The following is a 27,980-nucleotide window of genomic DNA, read 5'->3' as shown; positions in this document are numbered from 1 at the left end:
AAAACATTGTCAATAGGCGAATATACACGTTTGTCTCGTAGTTGGAAATAATTGTAACCGGTGAGCGAATACAGTACACCTTCTTCCGTTTTATTAATCGTTAATTTGCTTCTTTTAACGGCTGTTATCTCTGATCGATGAACCACAGTTTATAGCTGTGGTCAACTGTCTACTGAGAATCTTTAGAATCGGTAATCTATATTTTGTAACAACGCGGCCATACAGGTCAAACGCTCTTCTACACCCTCAAAATCGTACGGGTCGAATTTTTTTGGAGGCCAGAACTTTCTTAATGTAAATTCACTTCACGTGCACTGTCATGCACGTGCATTGTCACAGTCATCCACGTCAACGCAAAGGCATTCAGTTCTTCAGACATTTCAGATTCAAATACATCCGTGCATTGTAAACTATAGTCTGTCCAAGATCAATTGGTTGATCAAGATCATCGAAGAAAGAGAAACCCCACACCGTATCCGAATCCCAATATAACGCTGATTCTGTTCTTCGTTTCTCGTCTTAAAGACATAAATACAGAAACACGTGAACTTACATTTTCTCTTAAAAAAAGAAAAAAAAAAAAGAAAAATCGAAGCGTTTGATAGCTTTAGAAAAGAAAAATATCTCGCTTGTTAGTTTATCCAGAGTCAAGGATGTAACTTTGAATAATCAATAAATTTTGGACAAACTTTAGCGAACTCATCCGAATCATGAATATCGTATAATTTGTTATTCAATATGTATATATATATTAAATTTCTTACAAACTAACAAACTTATCATAAGTAAAAAATAAACGAATTTAACACACTGGGCGCACTCATAAAAGCTTAATGCTGATCTGTAACAAAATCTCGCTTATATGTTAAATTACACAGGATAATTATGAAGTAACGTTTGTCACACCACACTGTAAATACGATGCGGCTTAAAAAAGATATAACAAAATGTAGGGTTTCGATATTCAACGTAGAAACGTGAGAAATACCAAAGCAAGGGGAGAACTGACATTCGATATGGATTACGTTGGATGTGAAATATGCATCCATGAATGTCTTCATAGTCGCAAATAGAGGTCGACAAATGTAGTATCATCGAAAAAACGTTAGGTACTGGATTAGAGCCATATACATTATATTACATACTATCGAAGTTATAAACGGACTGGTACGCTTATAAATACGCTACATATTTATTACGACTATTCTACGACTCAAACTAGATACGCACTTTCGCGAAACAGATTCGGTCTATCGTTAAAGATTATTATCGTTCTTACAAAGCTCGGTTCAGTCATGACGGTCCTTCTTTCGGATACTATTGCAAGCAATGAAAAAATGCGAGGAACTGAGTACATTGGCTTTGATTTCGGATAATAAGTCTCTGCGTATATGATTCTGATAGAAATTATGTAAATTAGATCCAAAACCTGATATCAAGTAACATACTTTGTATACCAATCTTCCAGTTTTCATAGCGAACCAAGAAACTATTTCTTCAACATTTGTCATATTTTTTTCTATTTCGCTTGAAACTACCTATCCTCTACGAATAAATATCATTAGTCCGTTATAACCATTGGAGAAAGTATTAAATAAGTGGTGGTTCCTATATTACAGAAGGAAGATAGAATAACACGAAACGTCTACAGTTTAATTACTTTAAATATGTAATTATCCGATCTTTTCTTTCTTTTCTATATCATTGCGTTGGGTAGTGCAATTGAAATATGGACATTCGGATAGTTATGTAAAGTAACCATCTTAAAAACTAAAAACAAAAACATATAGACAATTCTTGTTAAATCTTCTAACCAATATCAATCTGTGTATTGGAAATATTAATTCTTCTTATTTTTCCCATTCTGATAACCAGATATGTACAAAAGTATTTACAAATACATTTACATCACTAATATATAGTCAAATATCTCAGGGGCAACTTAAATAATCATGTATAATAGTCTGCAATAATTTAGTTAAAAATTAATACTTCCTATGACAAATCTTTGATTAAAAAAAACGTATACGACTAACAAGTACTTGTAATCTACAATCACTATAATACGATACAAACATCTCTCTGACAAACTGTCGACGATAAAAATCTAGTTACCTTTCTTCTGTTCTACCGTTACACGTAAGTGAAAAAATTCCAATATATCCATCCTTATACAAGTTAAGTCCAAAAGATTACTTTGTAATAAGTATTTATCATGAATAATTACGTCTCATTTTCTTTAAATTCAGTTCAATGTAAGGCGCTTCTTACACCTGGAAATATTTCTCGAGTCATGACAATGACGAAAATTGCTCGAAAAACCGCGAGATCAAGCAGCTTTATAAAGACTGTCATACTCGACCTTACAAAAACACGACAATGAAAGAAAAGAACTAAAAAGAAAAGTAATTAAAAAAGGAAAAGAATTGTATTGTAAATATCCTTTCAAGTGTTACCTGAATTTCGGATGTACAAGTTGAACTTCTTTCGTTCAAGAATTACAACTTGGCCAAAGGCACGATTGATATATATTAATTTATATGGAAAGTATTTTTGTAAAAGAATATGAAAATCAAAAAAATCTTTAAAAATAAAAATAATAATAATAGCGATAATAATAACGTAACAATAAATACAAGCAACGCAGATTCTACTTTTGTACAATAAAAAATGTACAATAGAAAATTGCTTTTTGTAGCAAAAGTATTTAGAGCCACTACCTTTGACCCTGACTTAAAAAAAAATCTCGAAAATTCTAATTCCTTCTTTTATGTCTTTTCTACTTTAATCTATGAATAATAAGTAGCATTTCTTCTTTTTCTTTTTTCTTTTCTTTAATTCACACCTTTGGTGTACTCAGCTTTCAGTTGACCCAGCACTAATTTTATATCGTAAAAAGTAGGTCGGTTTTCAGGTTGTAAGTCCCATGCCTGGTAAAGAATATTTACTTCGTAACAACGTATAACATAATTTTTACGTATACATATCATAGAAAATTTCTATACATACTTGTCTCATGATATCGTAAACTTCGTGAGGACAACCATCAGGTGGCTCCATTTTATATCCCTTTTCCACACACTTCACAACGTCAGCTAGTGGCTGAAATCAACAGTAATGAAAATCAATGTGGATTACTTTAGCACAAACGATAATCCAACAAGAAAACATACATAGAACTCTACTCACAATTCGTGGATATGGTACACGTCCAAAGGAATAGATCTCCCACAAGAGTATTCCAAAACTCCACATATCAGACTTATTTGAAAACTTCTGAAAACAAGAAATTGCAAATTGCGTATATACGCGAATAACGTTAAAATTGGGCATTATGGAATCGGTATTTCACAACTTGATATTTACATTTTGCTTTAAAGCCTCTGGTGCAGTCCATTTGATGGGCAGCTTCCCTCCTTCGAGAGAAAAATTTTCGTCCCGTGCCAAACCGAAATCCGACACTTTCGCAGAGTTATCCTCCGCGACAAGAACGTTTCTCGCGGCCAGATCTCTGTGCACTACGTGTCTGGATTCTAAATACGCCATGCCTGCGCACGTGTCGCTGAAAGGGAACAAAATGCATATTTAAAACCAGTCCTCTCTGACACACGAGACGATATAATTTATGCGAAGTGTAACGGCGCGCTGATTTCAACGAAGCTTCGTAGATAAACAGAAAATATTTTATCTCTTGCGTCCAATCAACTTCTGTTAAATTTACTTTCAATAAATTAAGCTTTGACTCAATTTCACGTAATGGTAGTACATGGTATTTATTTCAAGATTGCGTCAGTACTACTTTTACAGTATTATTACAATAGCATTGGATTATCTGTCACATGTACCAATTTAACTTTTGTTTCAACGAGTAGAAAGACATAATAGCTTAAGAAGAATTTTAACCAAGACTATATATTTTGTATCTTTATTTAACAACAGAAAAACAACGATTGAGCCAAACTACAATGGTCCAAAGAACATAGCACAATATTTTTAGATCAAAGAAGAAAATCTGTGTCGTCAAATCAGAATTAAGACAAGTATTCCTGCATATTGTTCACTCGCATTTTCAAATGAAATTTCTAGAAATGTTGTAACAACGGAGAAATACGATTGAGTTGAAAATGAGGCAAAGAACGCAGTATGCGCAGACTTTAAGAGGACATAGCGAGTAGGTCGCGTACCAGCATGAAGAACACGAGTAAAATACCACTCGTATTTCTCTATTTCGCAAACTATTCGATATCTACGCAAATAAGCATCCGTCTTTATGCAAAGTTTCGAAGAAATCAGCGCGTGACACCTCGCGTGTTTCCCCAGCGAAGCATAAATCCAGCTGCATCCGTGCTTTTTACGTACTACGCGAAGTTGATCTGGTCCTTCTTGGAAACGTGCAGTCTCCCTCTTGATCTCAGGTAATCCACCAGGGATCCTTTACTCATATATTCCGTAACCAGGTACATGTGTTGATTATTGAAAACAAGGCCGAGCAGTTTGACCAGATTGTCGTGGATCAGCGAAGTCATGAGACTCGCCTCGGCCAGAAACCTCTGCGCCGCCTCGCTGTTGTCTTTCAGCATTTTCACGGCGACCCTTTCGCCCCGATAAACGCCCAGCAACACGTCACCGAACTCTCCTTTGCCGATACACTCCCTCAATTCAAGTTCGTGGGTCTGTATAACCCAACCAGCATCGATGAACGCCTTTAGATCCACGCAGAAGTCCTGTTTGCCCTGTTTAGGCAGAGATTTGGTGAGCTGCGTGCACAATCCATCGGCATCCTGCTCGTAATGCTCGACCAGCAAGGCCAGATTTTCAAAAAATTCTTCTTCGTCGATAGTTAATTGTTTGTTCGTGTATTGCACTCTGTAATGTTGGACACGGCCCTCGTAGCACACGCACAGCGTATAGTCGCCGGGGAAATTCGTCGACTCCCGGACTAGGAACAGGCCGTCCTCGCGCGGCCGCAACAATCGTTCGGCAGTTTCCCTCGATATCTTCCCGTGGAACCATCTAAAAACAACGGATAATCGTGAGTTTGAGTGAAATGAAATTCGATTAATGCGCCGATTAGCGGATATTCTCGCCAGGACAATTAAAAGCAGGAGATGCCTATAGGCAGAAGTTCGAGAATCTCGTAGCAAAAATCATCTTTGTCATTTGAATTTCTTTTATCAAAATATATATCATATTACACAATCGATGCAAGTATATTTATAGTTATATCATAGAGGAATTGTTTCTACTCAAATCATATACAGTTATAGAATAAACATCGTTTTCGCGTCGTTGAATTTTCATTCGAGTACAAGTCACGGCATATACGTAAGTCATTTTTCATAATTATTAGAATCCCGTGTATTTATAAAAGCTACGTAAAAACTATGTACAAACACGATAAGTATAGTATATATCAAAGAACCGTGCTTTGTGTATACAAAGAATTTTCAAAATTAATCTTCTCGCGAATCGAGCGTTAAATCGAAAAATATTATTCTACGTTTTCGATTTACTTTTCCGTGAGAAATCTCATCTTATCTATATATATAGGGTGGTTGGTAACTGGTGGTACAAGCGCAAAGGGGTGATTCTACGCGAAAAAAGAAGTCGAAAATATAGAATAAAAATTTTTTTTAAATTTTTCCATCGAGACAACGATCTACAGTGAGATCTACAGTGAGATCCGTGCACGCGTACCGAGCGAAAATTTAAAGTCGATTTTCTCGAAAACAAAACCTCAAACGAAAAATTTTTATTCTATATTTTCGACTTCTTTTTTCGCGTAGAATCACCCCCTTTCCGCTTGTACCACCAGTTACCAACCACCCTGTATATATATATATATATATAGACATAATATAAGTTCGATGCAATAAAGAATTTTTATAAAAATCTCATCCAATCGTTTCTTATACAATCGATGTAAATTCGCGATGGTGCAAGAAACAAATACGTACGGCATAGCGTTGAGTTTGACCTCGTGCCTCGGATTCGCCGATAACGCAGCAGGATTGCTAGGATTGGTGACGTTCGAGGTGAGGATTACCGGTGGTGAGCCGGTGTTCATGTGACTGGTTATATTGGCAGAGGTGACGTTCGAATGCGTAGTCATCGTCGGTGATACTGGATGGGACGGAATGTTACTTGTAGACAAGTTGGAAGGAACGTTGTGTTGCGTGCTATTTTGTATAAGGGGATGGGATGTTACGTTTGAGGGGATCGTATGGTGATTTTGATTGCCATCGAGCTTCGCTTGCCGCGCTGGCGCTGACACATTCGGGTATCCGCCACCCGCATTGTGATACGTTGGCATCGCAACTCCCGCAGTGGCCTATGCGAACCTACAAAAAAAGGAAGAATTTTAAACACATTTTCATTCGCTGTAAAGTGCACGGCTTCTTCTTATCTTTCGAAACGCAAAGATGTTTCACAAAGTGATCCGATTATTTTCAACATCTTCACCTTTCCACGCTGTCGACCTTCCCACCTTTTCTCGAGTCTTCCTATCGACGAACAACGCCTCGAGTTTAATCAACATACGAGAGAATCCAATTTTACGGTAAAATTTAAAGATGAAGATAGAAAATTTAAAGACCTTCCTTAATATTTGACGATATTAACGTGATAATATTTGATTCAGAATATGTATCGTGATTGGCGATTTTTCTATCAAGATTTCTTATTCTTTAATTCGCAAGTAGGTAATGACATATTTTTTTAAAGAATAGATTTCACACGATGTGTCTACACATTCGATACGTTTTATCACTCTGAAATACGTTTTACCATGTAGAATAAAAAAAAAGTCGTGATAGTTTAAACGAACGTTCGTTTCCAGATGATATCATTTCCATATTTCAGTATGGTAACTCCAGTCGTATTTCTTGATTCTGCAAATCTGACGTTAATGAGACACATAAACGTAGTACTAGCACTAACCTTGAGATTAGAACTAATTTGACGATTATGAATCGATACTTGGAGACAATACGATTACAAACGTTAGAAACGATAAAGCAACCAAGCTTCTACGAGCAACACTGAAATTGATAAACACGCTCGTAATGAATGAACTTCAAACCTCGTAAGAATTGTCCTTAAGAAAAAGTCATGAATCATAATATTGTCATTCAGAGCGCCGTGACTTGATACATCTTTCTGAGTTAATAGGTACGAAATTGTTCAGGATGAATGAAACATTCCGTGTACGAAAGTCGAATTACGTTTCGAACGACTCGACAGTGATATTTGCCATATTTATATTTTATTTCGTTTCAGGCTATTAAATTGTTTTTGTTTAACTCGTTCAATGTTAAGGAAATTTATTAAAAAGAAATTTTGATTTTCTCATATTCGATCGACTAACACTTGACTTTTATTGTTTGTCGATCTCCAAACGACAGGGCTTTATTTTATGGTATCGTTTTTATAAACAAAATGGTATTTATCAACCAAACGATACATGTTTCTCCCTTTTTGTCCTATTTCCTCTATGAACAAGGACAACGTCTTGATCATACCGCAGTCAACGCCTAATCTCCGTAAACTAAGTCAAGGACTTATTAAATCAATTTTCCAGTTTTGTCTGTGGTTTTAAACTTTTCTTATAACACACACGATGTATTGCAAATAAAACGAAGCGTAACCTATATTCACATCTTAATATTTGATCAACAATTACGAAGATCGCGATTAAGAGGAGTAAAATTGTCTCCAAATACGAGTAATTTTCTCTCATAAATTAGCAGGTAATTATAAAAAGGGAACTATTTGCCTGTGTAAAACAAGTAATTTCGTACGAATAAATCGAAAAAAAATATTCCTATTTAAATGTAGCAAAAATCCAATTTTGTCACACAGACAAAATACATAATAATATGCATAATATTCTTGTCGATTAGTGAAATGTTAAAGGAATTGTTTCATGTTCGAGGGATAGCTTTCAAGATATGAAAAAGTTATAAAGAATGTCTTGGCGCTTGGTATGCCACGTTTGCCAGAAAACAAGCTTTAGATATCCGGTTTCTCGAGTAACAACCGTAAAGATTTGTTTCATCGTGGGGGAGGGGGGATTCGGTTCCAGAGCATGTGGTTCGAGCGTTGATTTTGTCTTTGAGATACACGATAGCCCTGCGCTTTTTCTTTCTTCCTTCTTTGCACTTGCGTATCGGTTAACGATACATTGCGTTCCATGTTAACGGACACAATGATGGCGAACACACGAATGCTTTTTACGCGATCCACCTAACAGTGTCACGTTTGATTAATATTTGTCGCGAGAGCAAGCGTAGCGAGCGCTTAAGCGAATCGTTGCGTCAAGCAGTTTCCGGGAAGTCCTGATTTTACCATGATTTTTCGTCATTTACAGTACTTCGTTAGAGCGAGTCAATTTTATGGATCTGTTCCTTTTAAGAAATTACTTGCAGTAAAACTTTATTTATCTGAGCACCATTTATCTGGTGTGATCTGATCCGAACAAAGTTTTAATTACTGTCCGATTAAACCAACTTCCGCTAATTAAGCTCACTTATCTAAAACTGAATTCCTATTATACGAACTATAGATGCTTCTAACGTAGAGTCAGACGAATGGAATTCCGATCTGCAACTTATAAAGCTGATTAATTATTTTGAAGATGGTCGTTGACCCAAATTTTTCCATTATCTTCTTTTTAATTGAACACGGTTTGGAAGTGGCTGTAGAGTGATTACTAGAATGATTAATAGATCTAATGACTGCTGGAGAAAGAATTTAAAAGATAATTTTTTAATTCGATAATGTCATGTCCGTTTAAAAGTATCGCAGAGTAAAATAAGAATGATATGCCGCAAGATGATTTCCTCGATTTAAATAAAATCAATCTTTGCCCATAGAGAATGAATAGTGGTATTTATTGAATATCGAATGTGAATATTTCATTCGTACAACATGTATCTAGAATTTGAGAGGTGAAATATTTCCCATAAATCTTGAGCTTGATATTTATAAACGATCCTGTAGTAAACGATCATAGTTTACGAAAACTACATCTCTTTATTTTTTATTTAATTCAAAATATCTAACCATTATACATAAGCAATAACCTGCATAATATAACTTTACCTGCAAATCAAAGAAAAAGAAAAAAGGTTTAAGAGGAATTTCAAATATTTCAACGTATTTTGAAAAAATGGAAAACAGGAGACTCGATATAGGACAATTTAAACTAAGCGGAACGACACATTGAACAACGCTGCTAAAATCGCAAAAATACGATAAAACTACGTTACGATCATTCTTTCGAAAAAAAAAAAAAAAAACGACAGATATATCCGACTCAATCTCAATCTTTTTTACCAAACAACGCGAATTTCCAGAAACATATAGATAACGAGTTTACCATTTTTAAGAATAAACCAACTCTACGTTACAGTCTCCTTTCGCCCACTCTCGAACGTTAACTCGTCCATTCGGAGATACAACATCACATACATCGAAACGTGTCACACTCTGTAACTCATAATCATCAGGAAACACGTCGAATCACAAAACAACGATTGCTTCTACAAACTCAGTTACGCTTTTTAATTAAGTGACCATCCGTCGATATTTCGACGGAGACACTGCAGAGTGGACGAGAAACGTTTCCCTGTCGTGGCTGATCGAGCAAAACGAGCACGGCGTCCATGGTGCGCACCATATTTAATCGTGCATCCGCGGTGACTGAGGTGAGCATTTAATCAGCCAGTTAGCTTAAGTGGCCATTGTTCCAACGCGCGCACTATCCGCTCGTTCAGCCCGCATTATAATGCGCTAGACACACCGATAGACGACAGACATGCGTGAGAGGTGAATCATTCCGCGTGTATTTTCGAAACGACCAGCAAACCATCGTCAACGAACATGCCCGGTGCAAGCATCGTCGCTCGAACCAACGTCTCGTCTGGTTTCCTCTGTTTGCGTGCGTCCGCCCGATGTTCTTAGCCTTCTCGCATTCGTGGAAGACGAATACAGTTTCTGACGAAAGTATTCGAATAGTTGTATAGTAACTTGTATAGTATCGTAATGTCTATTGTAACGCGTCATACGACGAGTCTTATACGGAACATTATATGGAAAAATGTTAACGTTGTAACGAGACTCGAACTGTCACGATTATATTCGTAAGATTGGAGAGAAATTTGAAAATGAACATAGAAACTACAAGATGCATAGTACAAGAGATCATAAAAATATCGAACTGCTGAGAGAGAGAGAGAGAAAGTCGAAATTTTATTTTTCTGTGACTAAGTATAATATCGCGGAAAAGTGAATTTGAAAAATGAGACGGGGATTTGACGATCAGAAAAATGATTACCGTATCACGATAAATTCGTTGAATGTTCTTTAAGCTTTTTATAATACGACGTAAAACGATACTGAGAAGATTCTATTGTGAAAAGCTCCGCTTGCATAGTAAACACCGTGAGTCACATGCGTCCCACGTGATACGCTGTTTTCTTACGAATCGTCGACATTCGCGTACGCTTTTCGATAAACGTCAATATTTTCATGAAAAATGTTCAAAGAAAAGAAAATATCGGAAGAAAAATAAGGAGATTGGAAAGTTGGAGGAATTCTTTTTGAAACGTTTCGCGGTTCAAGTGTGCCGCTTAAACATCGTGAATATCAGATCGTTGTGGTCACAGTATGCTTGCAAAGCACACCAAGGTTTAGATTACCATTTCCTATAAACTTTGCTGCGTTTTGTAATACTGAGACACTTCGTGACACATAGAGGAATACTGAAACGTCGGTTCAGCGGTTGCACGACGGGTTCGCCAATGGAACAATAGAAGCAAAGATGTAAAGATTAGAAATCTACTTTTGTGTTAACCGTATTAAATAACTGAATTGGTTGCGATCAACATTTCTGGATAGATAAAAATTCGAAAAATATTTAACAGTTGACTTGGTCGTAAGAAAATTCCGAGGAAATTGTTAAATGATAAATAACTTGTATAAAATCGTGTTTCAAAGATAGACTGAACGCATTCGCTACTAAAAAGAATAAAAAATTATCAAACTTATTTTAACACGCTATCCGTTGCTTTTTTGTTTCTTTCAATTTAAGTCTCACTTTCTCGAAGTGCGCAGAACCAAAAACGCAATAATTGCGCCACGCAACGTTATTTATAGATAGCGAATAAATTGCATAATTAGATAATTGAAGCGGCGCAACGTATGCATCGATAGCGACGAAAATATTCCAAAGTCGTCGCAGAAACAACAAGAAATTATACGAAATAATAAAATTCTTTCTTAACGCCTAGTTGTAGCTAAAATTACGACTTACGCGTGTGAATTTATATATTGTAGTAACTTCATGCTACGCTGCATGGTTGGAATAAAACGATGACTTTACGATTGTTTCTTTATCATTGATGATTTGATTTTTTAGAGGAATCTGGTTGTAATATAGACGCAATATCATTACATACGTTTGCAACGAACATGTGAATAATAAAGTGTATGCAAGAGCTACTTGCGATTCTATTCAGGACATTTCTGTTTCATATTCAGAACGTAGAATGCTCTATTATATCAAAGGGTTCTAATGAAACGCTATTGTCTGCAATTTGAACGAACACGTGTTCTAAGAAATAATTCGATCGATCACGTATGTACGTACGTATCTCTGTCGTTAATATAACCAAGAATAGGCAATCTGTTGCTATAGAAAAATCAGCATAATTTTATCACGAAGGATCCTTCAAGACCTAAGGATACCACGCTAAAACGTTCTAAATTATATAGCAACTTATGATCGTAATTTTTCATTCTTTCACGTCGCTAATAATCCATGCTAATTGATGCAAATTATGACTATAAATAATGAAAAATAAAAATAAAAAGGAACGTCTACAAATTTACTAACAACTGGAAAATTACGAATCCTTTCTTCGGTATTGAAACTTGGCGAACGTGTTTGAAATTCACGATACGTGCATCGCCAAACAAAATATAGAAAATCATCCTTGTACAATACTTTTCTGCAACAAAGCCTCCTCTATCTGATCCTACAAAATGAAATTCCGTCGTTTCCTGCTGAATAATCGGGGGCAACATCGACGAGACAAATCTGTTGCACGATCAAACATTGAATAATTCAACTGGAGTTTATCCTTGGTCGGTGTCTATGACGAGCGCGTTATGTCACGCGAAAATATATTGCGCGGCCGGACATACTAATACAAGAATCGTCATTACGTAAGTATGAATAGCCACGTTTTATTGTCTGGTTTTCGAATTTCGAGCAAACCGTGTCGCGCGTCCACCGTGGAATCGAACTTTCACGTCGAGTATCCTCTCGAGCTAAACACAATGCGCTCATTCAGCAAACATTTTACAGCGTAATTATAGATTATCGTGCTGTTTCCGATATCGATCTCTTTCAATGTTTCTACGCTCTCGTTTAAATATCATTTTCAATGTTCCAAGAACAATTAGTTTTCACTTTCAAGTAAAAAAATGGGGACAGTATGAATATGGCACTGATTGATCGAGTTATAGAATCAGACGTCGTAAAAAAGTCTTCGTACACTTTGCGCAGGGCTACTTTGATACAAACAAAGTTGCATAACACGTTTATTAAAAAAATACATATACAGGGTGGTTGGCAACTGGTGATGCAAGCGGAAAGGGGGTGATTCTACGCGAAAAAAGAAGTCGAAAATGTAGAATAAAATTTTTTTTTTAATTTTGTTTCTTTTTTAATTTTTCCATCGAGACAACGATCTACAATGAGAGTCGTTATAACGTACCGCACGCGTACCGAGCGAAAATTCAAAGTCGATTTTCTCGAAAGCAAAGCCTCAAACGAAAAATTTTTATTGTATATTTTCGACTTCTTTTTTCGCGTAGAATCACCTCCTTTCCGCTTGTACCACCAGTTACCAACCACCCTGTATATGTGTGTATGTGTATATATATTCTACAAAAATTATATTTCGATTATTTAATTATTATTATTTAATGTTCAACGTGTTAAAAGTATTTGACACTGAGAGGATTAAATGAGCTATGTATTGATACGTGTTAAATACGAAACGGTTCCTTTTCGTCGGCTTGGTACAAAACGCGCCGAATCTTTAATGAAATTTCGTAGAATCGTATCTCCATGAAGGTAGCCCTTTTTTATAGAGTACATAAAAACTTTGGCGAGTCACCGTATTTATTTGCACTTTTACGGAAGTATTTTACCCACTAAAACGATTATTTTACAAGGTAGCGTACGATATAATTTAATCGTTTTCTCAGCAAACCGGAAAAACGCGTAATAGGTAGCTATGATTCAGAGAACCTTGACCAAGTTGAGAGTTGAAATGGAATAAATTAAATGGAATATTTGTTTTCATTTCCAATCGTTTAGCGACTAATTAATTAAAATGACGAGTGATGTTCGTTAATTTGCTAATTGCAATCTTTATTGAACACTCGTGATCTCGTCATCGGATAATTAAAAAGAAAGAAGTGAAAAACAAAAAAAGATATAAAATGATGTTCATTGATAAACCAACGAAAGAACGCGGTAAACGAGGTCGGCTTACAAAGTGGCCATTCATTATGAAAGCTAGACCAAAGCGTTTACGTATCAAACGCTGTACGCATGTTGTTCGATAGTAACCGCAAAATTGATTAAATACTCGGGACACGGTACATTAAAATTTATTACTAGTAAACGAAGCTGTGAAATTACTCCAATCCCCGATAATACTATTAACTGTGACTAAATATTGATATATCTATTACATACATGTATATCGATCAGACTTTCGCGCTAATATTAGCCGTAGAAGCCAACGAACGAGCTTCGTGAATTATGAACAAATTTCTACGATATCGTAAATTCAAAGTAATTTCACTGTATCGCTATTGCTCCAATAGCTCGTCGAAGAACGTGTACAACAATCGGACGAAGATGCGTAGAACACAGGCAGAAAAACGCGATTTAAGTTTCCCACGAATACTCGTTAAATCTGAAACTTTTTCTTGAAATATACGTAAGAAGTACTTGCTCGTGCTTGAATTTCAATTGATCGCTGTGCTTGAAAATTCGCCAGTTCTTACGATTCAGGACGCACCCCGTGGGAACAGACAGCCGGTATCTATGCAAATGCTTGCGAAACTACCAAAAGCCTGACGAATTTCTCACGAGGTGAATCGTAAGGGAAGCCAACCTCTTATATAGCTGTTCCTTGTTAGCCATGGCAATTAGCGAGAACGAACGGAAATTCGGCGACGTGGATCGCACGCATCAGCGACTCAGGTGGCGTCGAGACCAAGGGGAAGACGCAACGTGACCACGGCTCGAATAATAAACTTTCCGATTGCACGCCAGTCCACTGTACTACCATCTGGAAGGACATACTTACGTAGCATAATTTTTGGTATCGACCGAACGTTTACTATGGTGTGGCGCTCCTCTGTCCCACGCCATTCTATTGGCTTGGCAACTAAGTGATCGCGGATTTTGTCGATACCGCCTAATGACAAAATCCGCAATCTCTTAGTTGCCAATCCAACATTTACACCGAGCTATAATCAGAAAAATGGCGTAACTCTCTATAATTGAAATTTTATTTCTTTATGGGAATAAAAATGATTTTAATAATATATATTATAAAATAAATTAATACAATCATTGCAAGAAAATTATTTATTAAATATACATCGATATACAGGGCGGTTGGTAACTGGTGATACAAGCGGAAAGGGGGTGATTCTACGCGAAAAAAGAAGTCGAAAATATAGAATAAAAATTTTTTTTTTAATTTTTCCATCGAGACAACGATCTACAGTGAGATCCGTTATAACGAGACGCGATAAGGTGCACGCGTACCGAGCGAAAATTCAAAGTCGATTTTCTCGAAAACAAAGCCTCGAACGAACAATTTTTATTCTATATTTTCGACTTCTTTTTTCGCGTAGAATCACCCCCTTTCCGCTTGTACCACCAGTTACCAACCACCCTGTATATACATATTCCAACATCATCACGCCACTTTCACGGTCTTCGGCAGAGTTGCAAACTCAAACGTCGAGCGGAAAGCGTATCAACACGCGCAATAACGTTCGAAGGAAGCCATTATCCGATCGTAAAAGTTGAGCGCAAAGAACGAGGATGATCGAGTGGAAGTAAAGCGAAGAGTAAACGCGCAACGAGTTCATCTCGCGAGATTTCCAGGATAGACGCAAGGGAAACGATGCGATAGCAGGTATCGAGCGTTGGAGAGACGACGACGCGGTGTTATTCGCTTTTCACACAAAATACTAGCCTGCAATCCTTTTGTTACGAGCGATAAAACGCGCAGTGTAGTTTCGGCATCGTTTGATAGGGAAGGGAAACGCGGTTGCTTGCTCGCGGCGCAAATCAACTCGTTTCTATCGCAACCGACTAACGAATGGCTAACCATACATCGAACATGCTATCCAATGGGTCGATTGAATCGCTCGCAGCAAATTCATTGGTCACGATTTGCGAAAGTCGATTCGCGATGGACTCCTAACGCGATACTTACAGCGCTGTACAGGTACAAATTTAAATTCCGCCGCGTTCTTTTCATCGTTTTCGACTCAATCGTATTTTTCTAGCGTTGAAAGGTATCTCAAGTTCGAACAAAATATGATAAACGTCTTATCGATATATTAGGTCGTCCGAAAAGTTTCTTTCGTTTTATAAGGAAATAATGGATGCACAACATTTCCGTTTTCTATTATTTTATCGAATCACGTATGTTACATTTTCTTCTATCAAAATAAAGATCACAACGTTCGACAGATTAGGTTTCATGTTTGTATAAAGATGCACCGTTGTTAAAGACGGGTCTGTAAAAGAAAGACACTTTCCGGACAACCTAATATTAGCGTGATTTCTCCCTTCGATTTTACGTTAAACATTTTCTTAAAGCGTCGCGAATCCGATTGTTTGATCAAAACGAGACTGACATTGAAATATAGAAATACGAATATCGTAACAGGGTTGTGTATCCCGTGAACTGTTGGGAAAGTTGAATATCTATCTTCTACTATGCGTATACCGAAAGTATTTGGATAGTTGCCATAAAATATTTTTATCGAATATATCCCGTGTATATTATGCGAAACTTTTTGAAATTTCATTAGCAGAATGTTGAAACACGAGATTCGTAATATACAATGTCAGACTATATCGCGTCCAAAATCGATCACTGTTCAAGGCTATTGGTGACCGTACCACCCTCCACTATAACGTTTTATTACTTTATCGTTCTATTTCATCTCTTTTCTCTCGTATTTGGCTTACCTCGTGTTCGTTTCTCAGACGCAGAAGGCAAGGTTGCACGCTGTCTGTCTAACACGTATCAGGTAACAATCGAAGCGCGTATAGAGGTTGCGAAGGACTGGATCAACCATGAGTTGTCATTACGATCGAACATCGCAAATACAATACGCGGTAACGAAAATACTCTCGTTTGTAACAGCAGAAAGCTAAGATCGAGTGATGCATACGAATATGGACAAATTATTCGCTACGTTGTTCTTAACAACGCGCTTCAAGCTTATCAAAATTGCTGATATCCTAAGTAATCGCCGATAGAAAATCTTCGTAAGAGTGGTTTTTATTACGAATTCTGCAAATTTGCGAACCAGCCTGCCAGCAAACAGTCGAAACATCGTCGCCGTTGTGATCGGCGACAGTGGCGTACACGCAGGCTAAGTCCCAAGAGAGAAGATTCGACGTTCGTTTTTCGTCCCGCCAAGGAAAACCGCAAGGTGCCTCGCCCCGTTCCACGCGTCTAAAGATATCAGCTTAACAAGAACGACGGGAAAAAAGAGTAATGCTCGTGACTCTGAGCGACCGTGCCAGCCAGCCACCAGGCAACCAGGACAAAGTGACGAACACAGGGCGTGAAACGGCTGCCCGTAAAACAGCGAACCAGCCTTTCTTTTAATTTGTAACCGGATAAAGCTAGATCGGTGCGCGAACATGCAAATTAATCGAATCTGTAATTGAAGGTAATTAAAACTTATTATATCGACGCTGGTACCAGATACTAGGAGGATGCCCGCGTTAATTGTAATAATCGAGAGAACCAAGAGCGTCTACTCGCAGCGAAGAAAGGCCAGTTTATTAACGGCAAAGTGAATTCTAGTAAATCTCCGCGCATCCAGCTCCTCGCCTATTATGCTCGTTGGTATCGCGAGTAATTCATAGACTGAATGATTTATTTGTCATTGTCAGTCACGTGGGGGCGGGCATTTACGAGAAACGCGTGAGAAAACATGGTATTCCTCAAGATTCTCGTTTATCTAGCGATATGGGATTTGCGTTTGGATATAATGCATGATCATATAAATAATGTGAATAATTAGATTAATATACGCAGAGACAAACAACGATACAGTAGAACGACAATTATCTGAAACTTGTGTCGGGAGATGAACTTCATATAGTTGGAACTGATAATAATCATGTACATAGCCGGTAATGGAAAATTCAATGTTGATCTCTCGACAAATGGCAACAAATATTACGACGTCTGTGCACAAATAAACATTCTTCAACTAAATGCATAAAGTATGGTCGATCAAAGATCGAAAGATTACCGCGTTTTTTCCGAGCTGCTCGATTATCTTTAGAAAGAATTCATAAGAATCGGAGCAGCAACTCGATAAGAATCGACCCGTTTATAACTGGAGGACCGAGGATAAAAGACGAGGAACGCTCGGACGTTCAGGTAACAGAGTGTTCAAAGAGACAGAGAGCGAAGTAAATCGGTTCGACGAGCTACGGGGCATCCGATTGGAAAATCAGATCGATCAAAGGAGCCACGTGCTTTTCACGTATAGCCAGCTTCGACAGCGGATTATTCATCGTCGACGATGCAACAAGATTTACATTATCCAGAAGGGCAGATCGTGGCAAAGATATCCGACGAAATTCTCGATCACTGAACCAGCGTGTTCCCCTTTTTCGCGTAATTTATGCAAAGCTTATTCGCGCCGATGTCTCGTAACTGTGCACTATTAATATCCCTGGCACGCGAGGACAGAAGCGAAACCGGGGAAGGAAAAGAAGAAATAAGAAAAGAAAGCGAGGAAAGAAGAAGAAGAAGAGGAAGAGGAAGAAAGAGAAGGAAAAAAGAAAGAGGAGAAAAGAAGAGGGCAAAGAGCACGCTCGACAGATTTGTTCGGAGTGTTTCTCTTTAACAGTACACGTTACTGTACCGTGACCAGCCGTTTTCCATCTGGCGTTACTGCATTACCCCGCGGAAGACTGCGCGCGTTTACGATTTCTTACTCCGAGAAACGGTCGCATTCTTTCTTCGGCAAGTGTAACGATATCGTATGAAAAACGAAAGAACGGGACGAAGAAGCGAGAAAACAGCGCATGTACTTCTTCGGCGAGGAATTTACTAAGGCTGGAAGCGAATAAACACTTGTTGTTCCACAGTTTTATTCGTTTAAGACGTACATATATATATATATATATATATATATATGTATTAGACGAGATCTACAATCTTGGAAGATGGTTTTAAATGTTAAATTTAGAAAAATAATGTACTCGTATGTGTCTTTGTATTTGTTGAAATCGTGCTTGAGTTAAAGAAAAATTACACAAATATACAGGGTGGTTGGTAACTGGCGGTACAAGCGAAAAGGAGGTGATTCTACGCGAAAAAAGAAGTCGAAAATATAGAATAAAAATTGTTCGTTCGAGGCTTTCCTTTCGAGAAAATCGACTTTGAATTTTCGCTCGGTACGCGTGCACCTTATCGCGTCTCGTTATAACGGATCTCACTGTAGATCGTTGTCTCGATGGAAAAATGAAAAAAAAATGAAAAAAAAATTTTTATTCCACATTTTCGACTTCTTTCTTCGCGTAGAATCGCCCCCTTTCCGCTTATACCACCAGTTACCAACCACCCTGTATACGTGCTAGTATATTTGTATCATCAAAGGGGTTAATAAATGTACTAAATTCGTCAAGGGCGATGGTTACAAATTATAACTTGCAACGAATTTAAAAGTTTCGAGAATACTCCAATGAAATAATTACAACAATACTCTCTAATTTCGTAATAACAGTGAGTAGCTAGCAATTTTCTACGATCCGAACCATGACATTTCTTCGCCTTTTCTCAACCATCTTTGCACGAACTTAAATTTCCCGCCACGTTAGAAACCGTGACACGAGCAAACAAAGCAGAATAATCGAGAATACACGGCAAAGACAATAGGCGCAAAAAAGAGGACAGCTCTCCTTAACAGTTAGGGTATATATGGATTCTAAGCAGATCCTCGTTTACAACTTTCTAACTATCTCTGCCATTGTAACGTAACACGATTCACACGAGACAGAGGTGAATCAGTATCGAAGGCGGTAACGCGAACTTCATAGAGCTCGAACAGAGAGAAGAAAGTATGACGTGACCCAGAAAAATATTAGTCGCGGAGTAACACGCGCTAAGGTTCGAGGATTGATCAAGTTGGCCGTGCACGAAGAAAGAAAGGAAATGAGACGAAAGTGAACGAAAAGAACGATTCGTATAGATATATACAAATAGAAATAAATAATTTATTCTTTATTAATTCTGCTGTGGTCTTCGAATTTTTTATAGTTCGATCTCGCTTGCGTTTCAACCCAGAGGAAGACTTGTGATGTTTTAAGAAAATCGTGCACAGTATCGTGCGTATAAACAGGGAAATGCCTATTTGCAAAAAGCCAACTGGTATAATTAATACTAATTAATTGTGATGTTAACACAACCGTATTGCGAAGATTTCTATTTCTACCTTTTCTTTTTGTATCGAATTTAAAAATATATTTCTTGTACTTTGAAAAGCACTATAGAACGGCTCTCAGATGTTTATTTCGAAAAATATATTTATTAATAATTACAAACTAAACTAGATTGAATTTAGCATGAAATACAATGTACAAGAAACGTATTTTAGAATCCTATATTATGGAAGAAAAAATAGAAATAAAACTTTTCATAATACAATTAGTTGAATTTATGTTTCAGTTGTATAAATAAAAGTGAACACATTGAAACATACAGAATATTTCTACCAGCTTGAAGCGCATCTTAATATCTCCAACGATTTCTCTTTTTCTTTTATATGAAATTCTCGAATTTTTTGTCTATATTATCTTTAATAATTCTACACTGTACTCGTGAGCGTTTGAAGACGAAGGAAACGAAGATCGCTGAAACACGAGATAAGAGGAGGTTGCAAACGCGACTTCGTGTATTTTATAAAGGAGCTTCTTGTTCCGCGGTGTAATTATATTTTAAGAGAGCAATTTCTGGAAACTCGTCGACAGGCTACCGCAGGAAGTCGTTAATATTGGGAAGTATTTCCTAACGATTTCGCAGTATGTTTCTTAATGACCGTGGAGTCCGAACAGAATTGCAGTCAGACACGGAAACTCCTTATTCGCATTGACAGCAGATTGAATTAAGAATTCCTGACGCGTTCTAATAGTTATCTAGTCGATCGAGAATATAAATTTACGTATAGAATAAAATTTAAAGTAATATTCCTTGCGAAAAAATGTCTTAATCGTCATTTAGATCAATATGTAGAATATTTCTTAAAAGATAAGTTTCCTTAAGATGTGATAAATGAAATAAAATTAAGTAAAATTCTATCCTCGATATAGCATCGACTAAGCACATTTGATTCTCCTGCGGCTGTTTTTTTTTTGTATCGATCTTACTTTAATGATAACCGAGAAAAGGACTTTTAATGTTGCAGGGATATCGAAAAATCATGTATATTAATAACGATCTGTTTCATATTATCCTCGAATTTAAACAAATGTTAAAAAGAAAAAAATGAATAGAAGATAGCAATTTACATAAATGTAATAGGAGATCAAAGAAGATGGTAAAATTTTATCGAAATCGTAAACAAAAATAGTACTTGCCGTAGATTACATTTCCAACAGTGAATCACTTTACTTTTTTAACAAAGTTTATCTAATCAAATACGTGCTTTTTAAGCGAAATTTCTAAGACGTACCTTGTTCCACTTTATCGTTTACCTTAAAAATATAATTTTTATCAGGAACGCTAAGTATATTAAGAATATTCTTTCGATTATCCAGCTGCAAACAATTTTATCGATATACAGAAGCGAAAAAATCAGTTGAGCAAACAACCTTCACGATGAAAATCTCCAAATCACATGCTAACAAAACCTTCCACGAGATGTTTCTTTTTGTATGCCGCTATTGGCGATAATGCGTAAAAGAATAAACGCAACACGCATACAAGAGACGTAAATGAACTGCTTTACAGATCGTTTCGTTAAAAAGACGAAAGACATATTAGAATAATAAATACTTGGCAGAAGTTGTCCAATTCGAAAGAATTAAAGCGTTTAAAAGTAAGCAAGGAAATATTAAACAAGTCCTTGAAATTCCTTATCATAACCACGATAAAACCACGATTAATTCCGCTGCAGTTGTCGAATTTTTACGACGCAATTTCAATTTCGTTTCAATAAACAGAAGAAACCTTCATTCGTAACTGGTAAATGGAGACGACCTATAAAACTCTAAAAATTTGTATTTTTATGCTCATGTGGAAAGTACGCGTTGCGAAGTTATTGATCGATGTAGTTTCATCGTTATTAATATACGTATAAGTCACAATACCGTCTTTCGTGCATTTTTAAACATTTCTAATATCTACGCTATAATACGATGTACACGCAAAACGACCACTATACCAACTACGTTTAATGAAAGATCTACTTTTTACGAAAAATCTTCACATAAGATTGAAATAAGAAGATACGTGTATTAACAACGATTTAATCGAAAACGACTGAAAAGTGGGAAATCAAATATTCGCATCAACGCAACGTCAATACTTAGCGGGTTTAATGGGAATGCAGATACGTAACGATTTGTCGAAAAGCAACAGATAATCCTACACAGCATGCAGTTTCTACGATGTCTTAATCCGAACGCGTGTAAGATCGATCATAAAGCTAGCAATCTGGAAAAGCAATTCTGTCCTTCGCGAAGTGCTAGATACGTGTATCCGCTAACGCTTTAAATCGCATTTGGGTCACGTTGGATATCGCCTTCGGTTTCGCACTTCGTCTCCATTTGTGGCAACTCGCTCGAATTTAACCGCGCGTCTACATTTTCCTGAAATGCGTCGTTAAAACGCAACATTTCTCGTTTTTTTCTTTAATATGAAATACGCCATTAATATAAAATATTCGCGTACGTAGCCACACCGAAGTGCGATCTAATAATTGTACAATTGTAATAATTATAGTATCAATTAGTTAACTTCCATTGGTACGAAATAAATTTCCCTTAATAACGTTCATATGTTATAGTCGAGTTCCATCGCAACGGGAATGTCTCCTTTCTGTGCAAAAGAATGCTGAGTTACAAGGAATTGCGAAGAATGTATCGCTATTCCGAGATTTTTTCCCGAACGCTAAGGCCTGGTAATATGAGTCACGCTGCAATGGCGAGCAGCACTCTTGAAAATCTTACTAATGAGGCTCGATACTAAAATATACAGAGGATCTCTACCGTAACGAGATCTTGATTTTATACGTGATAAAATGATTATCAAATTTAATTGCTCTGGTTGAATAGGATAGGATAAATCTTAGCTTAAAAATTACCAACGAATGGTTGAGTTTGTTGCGTGATATTAAAATTTGCTCTTGTACCTTTAGTCGTGGCATACGCAATAAAAATGTTAGTCGTGTACTCGAGCGAATCATATCATTTAAGAGGAAGAACTTAAGTTTAATTTTGTAGAAAATTTTAATCCAAGTGAACGTACGTTCTACCATGTGTATTGCGCATCTTCACGTTATATTTCCAGAGTTGTTCTTGTACAACAGAATGATTTGTGAAACAGATGCTCTTATATTCCAAAGCTACATAGTTCGTATAGAAACGCGATATAGTTTGTATAGAAACTATAGAATATGGATCTTCTAGATATATGGTTCTGCTGACTCGAGATTCTTACAGCATCCGAAGTCTTAGCCATCAGTCTGAAAGTGTTAGTACGTTTCAACGAAGACAATTCGCAGTATGTTCGGGATAAAAAGGGGAAATTAATGCAGAATCTCCGATGCATATTTAGATCTATGGCAATTGATATTCGCATAAATACGTATAACAAAGAGTATCGACTTTAATCAATTCTTGTGATCTACTCTAATTAACTCGTATTTCGTATGAAAAATAGAAAGTTTGCTGAAACATAGCCTGTGTAAATGTATCTATGGTAACCTTTGAGTGTAAACGTGTGCCGGGCTCGAACATGAAAAGCTTACGTTCGTACAGTAAGGATTAAATATGATATTTATTATTTTTACAATTTTATCTAGTTTACGACTTGATTGAACATAATTCGTAATAAAGTAATAAAACACGATAAGTTAAGCGCCCGACAAATCTTTACGAGCTTACAATTTATAAAAAATATATTCAAGCTTTACCTATATTTTAGATTGATTGTCCATCCTCTGGATACGTTCCCCTCTGAAACAATAATAAAAATCATTCGATTACATTGATAATCAAATATTAAAAGAATTTACATACGAGAAGAATTTTAAAAGTATTTCAAATAAATTCTACTATAAAACCCGTACAAGAAATTGTTCTCGTTACGCTTAACGAACAGTTGCTCGTAATTTCGCTTGGACTAAAACTAGCGAAGTTCCTTGTTAGAAATTCATGAAAAAAAAAAAAAGAGTCGATCGCCAGGTAACGCGATTTTAAATAGCAAGGAAGATTAGGAAAGAAGCATGTCATAACAAATTTATTGAATCTAACTATAGACGAGACTCTGCGTTTCACCGAGATGCTCAATTGCTAATTAAAATACCGAACAAAGCAAAAATAAATGCGATCATCGAAGCAAATAACAAACAGACGGAGCCTTTTTTCCAGGTATTCGGCCAGATATTCGCATGTGAATTAAATTTGAGCATTTAAAACTCGAGGATAAATACATAATTATTAACTATGTAAATAAAGTGGTATTATCAGTAGCTTGAATTATAGAGGCAATATGTTTGTTAGTTTTTAATCAACGCGTTTCAAAACATTTTGCATCTACAAAGATGCTAACCTCTTTACAAACAATTAAAAGAATTCTATTTCGTAAATTTTATTTACTATTATTTGAATAAATTTCAACTTTTATTTCGTTATTACGTTGTACATTATACAAATGCGATGGATAAGTTGAAAATATTCAATCGAAGATAATGTTACATCTTCTAAATACTTTTAAATGCTTTTATGCAAAATAGTAAAAAAAAAAAACTCTCATTTAAATGAATCATTTAATTACATCGTTATGCAATTTCCTTCTAACTTGCTTAAAATTCTTGAAACTAACGAGTCTATTTTCCATCCATAGCAAATGAAAGAATTAAGTTACATGCGAAGTAATTAACAATACAATTACAGAATAAACGGCATGTTTTATTGGATAATAAGATAACACTTTTCCTAAATTTCATTATACTATCAGTTTCATGAACTGAATTAAATTTTCATTTACTTTCAATAACTCGCATATTCATTACAATCACATACGATCGAGATATACAATCTCGAAAGAAAGGCAAATAGCGAATAATATTTGCACGATGTAAATAAACAAAATCATTATAAACGTGTCATACCTATTTTCCATGCTAACTGATGGATATTATATTAGATCAAATTATATGTAACGAGTATAATCTTTAACATTTTTCATAGGCAATTAACATAATTTTCCCAACCCATTGAAGCCACGTATATTTATCCCTTAGTTAAAATATCTGATCCGAATTTCTCTTTCATTTTTTAAGATACGTTGAAATACTTACTACCGGAAAAGGAAGAAAAGTATAGAATTCATATACAAAAGTGTAACAGTTCATTATTACGAGCATTAGTTGACTATGAATTCTATTTCAAAAAATGATTAAATTTCGGATTTGTTTTTGTTAGTTTATACAAATTAATGAAAAGTAAAGTTGCTTCCTTATCGCAGCTCTTATAAATACAAATAGATCTATCGCTTCAACTCGAAAAATAGAGCAAATATAAGCAATAATACCTAGGAAATAAATTTTTGTCCGCATAAAATTCCACGTACTAACTGAGTGAACATAATTTTCATAAAGTAATCGATTCCGTTGGCATTTTTCGTAATAGAGAGCAGTATCCGGCAGTTTGATCATTCGGAGCAAACGTCTCGTAACATTCAGCGCAAGGTTGCGGTCGCTCCCTCTCACTCGGCTTCAGAAGCGCTGCTTAAGGCTGAATTAATTAGGTAAGAAACACGCATGAGAGAATCGTTGATGTTTCGGCCGCGAAACGGCACAGCGGGAAACCGCGGCGTTTTTCTTCGTCGGCGAGAAAACGCATCCGTGTGTGTTCGACGCACATGGAAAAATATAACGTAATAACCCAAGGAGGAAGAGCAGCCCATTTACAGCGTACAATTAAGCATTGTGACTGAATTATTCGACAAGAATACCGTGTACCGTTCGTTAACTGTGTAATTAGCCAATAGTTAATTGCCCGGGTTCGCATGAGCTGCTTCACTCGCCTCGGAAGCGTATTAACCCTTTACATTCCGATTTTGTCCCGGCTAAACTTTTCGATGGTAACTCCAATGTTTTTTGGCACGTCGCACACACGTATAATGAAATTTCAGTTTCAAATGATATGTTGTATTCTTTGCACGAAGTTATATTTTTATGGTTTGAAATCTTGATCATTGTGTACTTTATTATTAATCACCAACCGTCTCGAATAATAAAAGCATAACTTCCTGTAAAGAATAAAATATACGGTGCGTGTACATATATATAATATTTATTATTAATTATTAATTTAACTGATTTAAGTTAGAATAGAATAGGAAATCAACAAAAAGTTCTTATAATCATGAAATATTAAAAATTAAGAAAGACAAATATAATGGAAGTTAGGTCTGTTTTAGTCTTTGTAAATGTAAATATGATATAACTTGTTTTTAATAAAAATAATAGAAAATTTTTAAATAAAGAAATTACTTTGTAGTAGAAATTAACAATTAAATATTCTCTTCATTTCCGCCCGTTATGTATGATGCTTGCATATTATATAGATATGTTGTGTACTTTATGATTTTGTGCTAAAATTTTATCACATACAATTATTAAATTATTAAATTATAATTAATTATAAAATGTGCCTCATTTACATCATATATCTCTTCAGGAATGTACGTCATTTAAAGCATAGAGAACATAAAAATACCTTTTGTTGGCGGTTCATAATTTTATTGAAGAAAACGTCCCTGCACCCCTCATAATGGATACAGAGAAGGGAATAATTTTATGATGGTTTTATGACCATTGGCATCTTTTTAGTTTCCGCATTATTCTCTCTTTATTGCTCAATTCATATTTTGTCGGAAATTCTATGGTACAATTATTACTGCTGTAACTGAAAGATGTACTGAAAGTATAATAACCAATGTGTATGCCTGGGTGGAGTACTTTAAGCACAATTCATTACGCGATAGTTTTCTATCTTCCTCTCTGTGTTTTCTTATTTTATAAAAGGAAATGTGTAATGTCAAACACTAAAACGCGGAGAAAAGGACGTATTCAAGGACAGAAAAACCGTGGCGGGAAAATTGGAATGCAAAGGACACGTGTACACCTCGACGCGCCACGATTATCGCTGACCAACAAACTGACAGGAACGTACCGATCAAGCTGTCTCTTTGGGGTGGTTTACATGATTCGAGCGCCGGTTGACATAACAGAAGCTACCCTTTTCCAAATTATATGAAATTCATATATTTCCAAATATATGAATATGATTTCGATCAGGTAGTTTCGATTACGTTGGAAAGTATTCGTTGCGCTACATTCGTTTACTGGTACGGCTTCTGATGCGGCATTGCTTCAATGATAGCATGTTTCATACATAGGCTCCAAATTTAATTATCGATTCAGCTAATAACGTTCGTTAAATAATAGTATAACATATCAATTGTTTAACTTGATACATTCTATGCTTGAAATATCAAATCTTTTTGTCTTGTATCGATAATTAACGATAAATGTGAACGCACATGTTACATAATACGTTATTATGGAAAAACAGATTAAGCAACAACACGAATATAAATAAAGTGAAAAGAAAGCTCTGAGACAAATCTCTTTTATTTTCAAATCTTGTATCGAACCATAATTAGTCGAAATTTCGAAAAGTAAAGTTAAGAGACAGCTCATGGACATCGCGTAACCTCGACAAATCTTCGATGCACTAAAAGGATATGTTTCGTGCATGCATGTGCTATTTTTTGCGGAAATGGATGTGCCGAAAGGTAAGAGACGATATTGTCACCGAATCGATACGAGATGTTGGAAATTACAAAGAAACGTGCTATTTCTCTGTCATTCGGTACATTTAGAATGCAAGAGCGTATGTCATTTAAATAACGCCCACTTTTAACTTGAGAAGGTGAGAGTAACAATTCAAAGTATAATCTTCGATCGACGTTTATCACTTGTACAATTGGGAACATTGTTATTACTATGTGGTAGAACGATTAAACAACTATCATCTCGCCAAATATACGCAATAAGAAGACGTTATAAAATCGTAAAATTGATGAAATTTTAATGTATAACAGCATCGCAAGAATTTTATCCTGCGCGCGAATAAATATAAATTACGCTTACCTACTTTATCGAATACTCGGATTTTGTTAGCGGACCTGCGAATAAACACAGGAAGCACAATAACACTATGTCACATGAACGAATATTCGTAAGAACCACTTAAAACAACGATGCAATCACCTCACGAAACGTCACACTCACTTTAGTCGGGCGGCCATTTTGCTACACACAACCCGAGTGAAGAACATTTTGATCTACGAAAGACAGAAGCTTGAAATTAATCTACCACA

At 36.1% G+C, this 27,980-nt stretch overlaps 1 protein-coding gene and 1 long non-coding RNA gene across 4 annotated transcripts; one reads left to right on the top strand and one right to left on the bottom strand.

The window, feature by feature from the left end:
• Nucleotides 1-69: 69 nt before the first annotated feature.
• Nucleotides 70-27,948, bottom strand: LOC117233478 (tyrosine-protein kinase CSK). 3 transcript variants are annotated; one of them, XM_033493832.1, is made up of 8 exons: nt 27,751-27,948; nt 23,500-23,542; nt 5,958-6,341; nt 4,360-5,013; nt 3,367-3,562; nt 3,190-3,276; nt 3,010-3,102; nt 70-2,930 (listed from the first exon to the last, which is right to left on the bottom strand). In XM_033493832.1, exons 3-8 carry the CDS (start codon nt 6,311-6,313, stop codon nt 2,835-2,837), a joined length of 1,482 nt encoding a protein of 493 aa, XP_033349723.1. In that variant the 5' UTR covers nt 6,314-6,341; nt 23,500-23,542; nt 27,751-27,948; the 3' UTR covers nt 70-2,834. The 3 variants fall into 3 exon arrangements, with proteins under 3 accessions (XP_033349723.1, XP_033349724.1, XP_033349725.1); XM_033493833.1 differs by having other exon boundaries at nt 27,755-27,924; XM_033493834.1 differs by lacking the exons at nt 23,500-23,542; nt 27,751-27,948 and adding an exon at nt 9,380-9,516.
• LOC117233481 lies at nt 9,600-10,906 on the top strand. Its single transcript, XR_004493331.1, has 2 exons — nt 9,600-9,707; nt 9,777-10,906. It is a non-coding gene; the product is annotated as an uncharacterized LOC117233481 (long non-coding RNA).
• Nucleotides 27,949-27,980: the final 32 nt, after the last annotated feature.

Source organism: Bombus vosnesenskii, unplaced genomic scaffold, assembly GCF_011952255.1.
Source record: "Bombus vosnesenskii isolate JDL3184/JDL3185 unplaced genomic scaffold, Bvos_JDL3184-5_v1.1 scf7180000013295, whole genome shotgun sequence".
Lineage (NCBI taxonomy): Eukaryota > Metazoa > Arthropoda > Insecta > Hymenoptera > Apidae > Bombus > Bombus vosnesenskii.
The sequence above is the reverse complement of the archived record's forward strand: the minus strand, read 5'-3'. Positions and strand labels throughout refer to the sequence as shown.

What these genes read in the sequence shown, in the direction of transcription:
- LOC117233478 (XM_033493832.1), bottom strand. Translation starts at nt 6,313, where the DNA reads ATGCCAACGTATCACAATGCGGGTGGCGGATACCCGAATGTGTCAGCG. An exon ending in GACCAGATCAACTTCGCGTA is followed by an intron (nt 3,563 to 4,359) that starts GTACGTAAAAAG and finishes GTTCCCTTTCAG; the next exon opens with CGACACGTGCGCAGGCATGG. An exon ending in TTTACGATATCATGAGACAA is followed by an intron (nt 2,931 to 3,009) that starts GTATGTATAGAA and finishes ATTCTTTACCAG; the next exon opens with GCATGGGACTTACAACCTGA.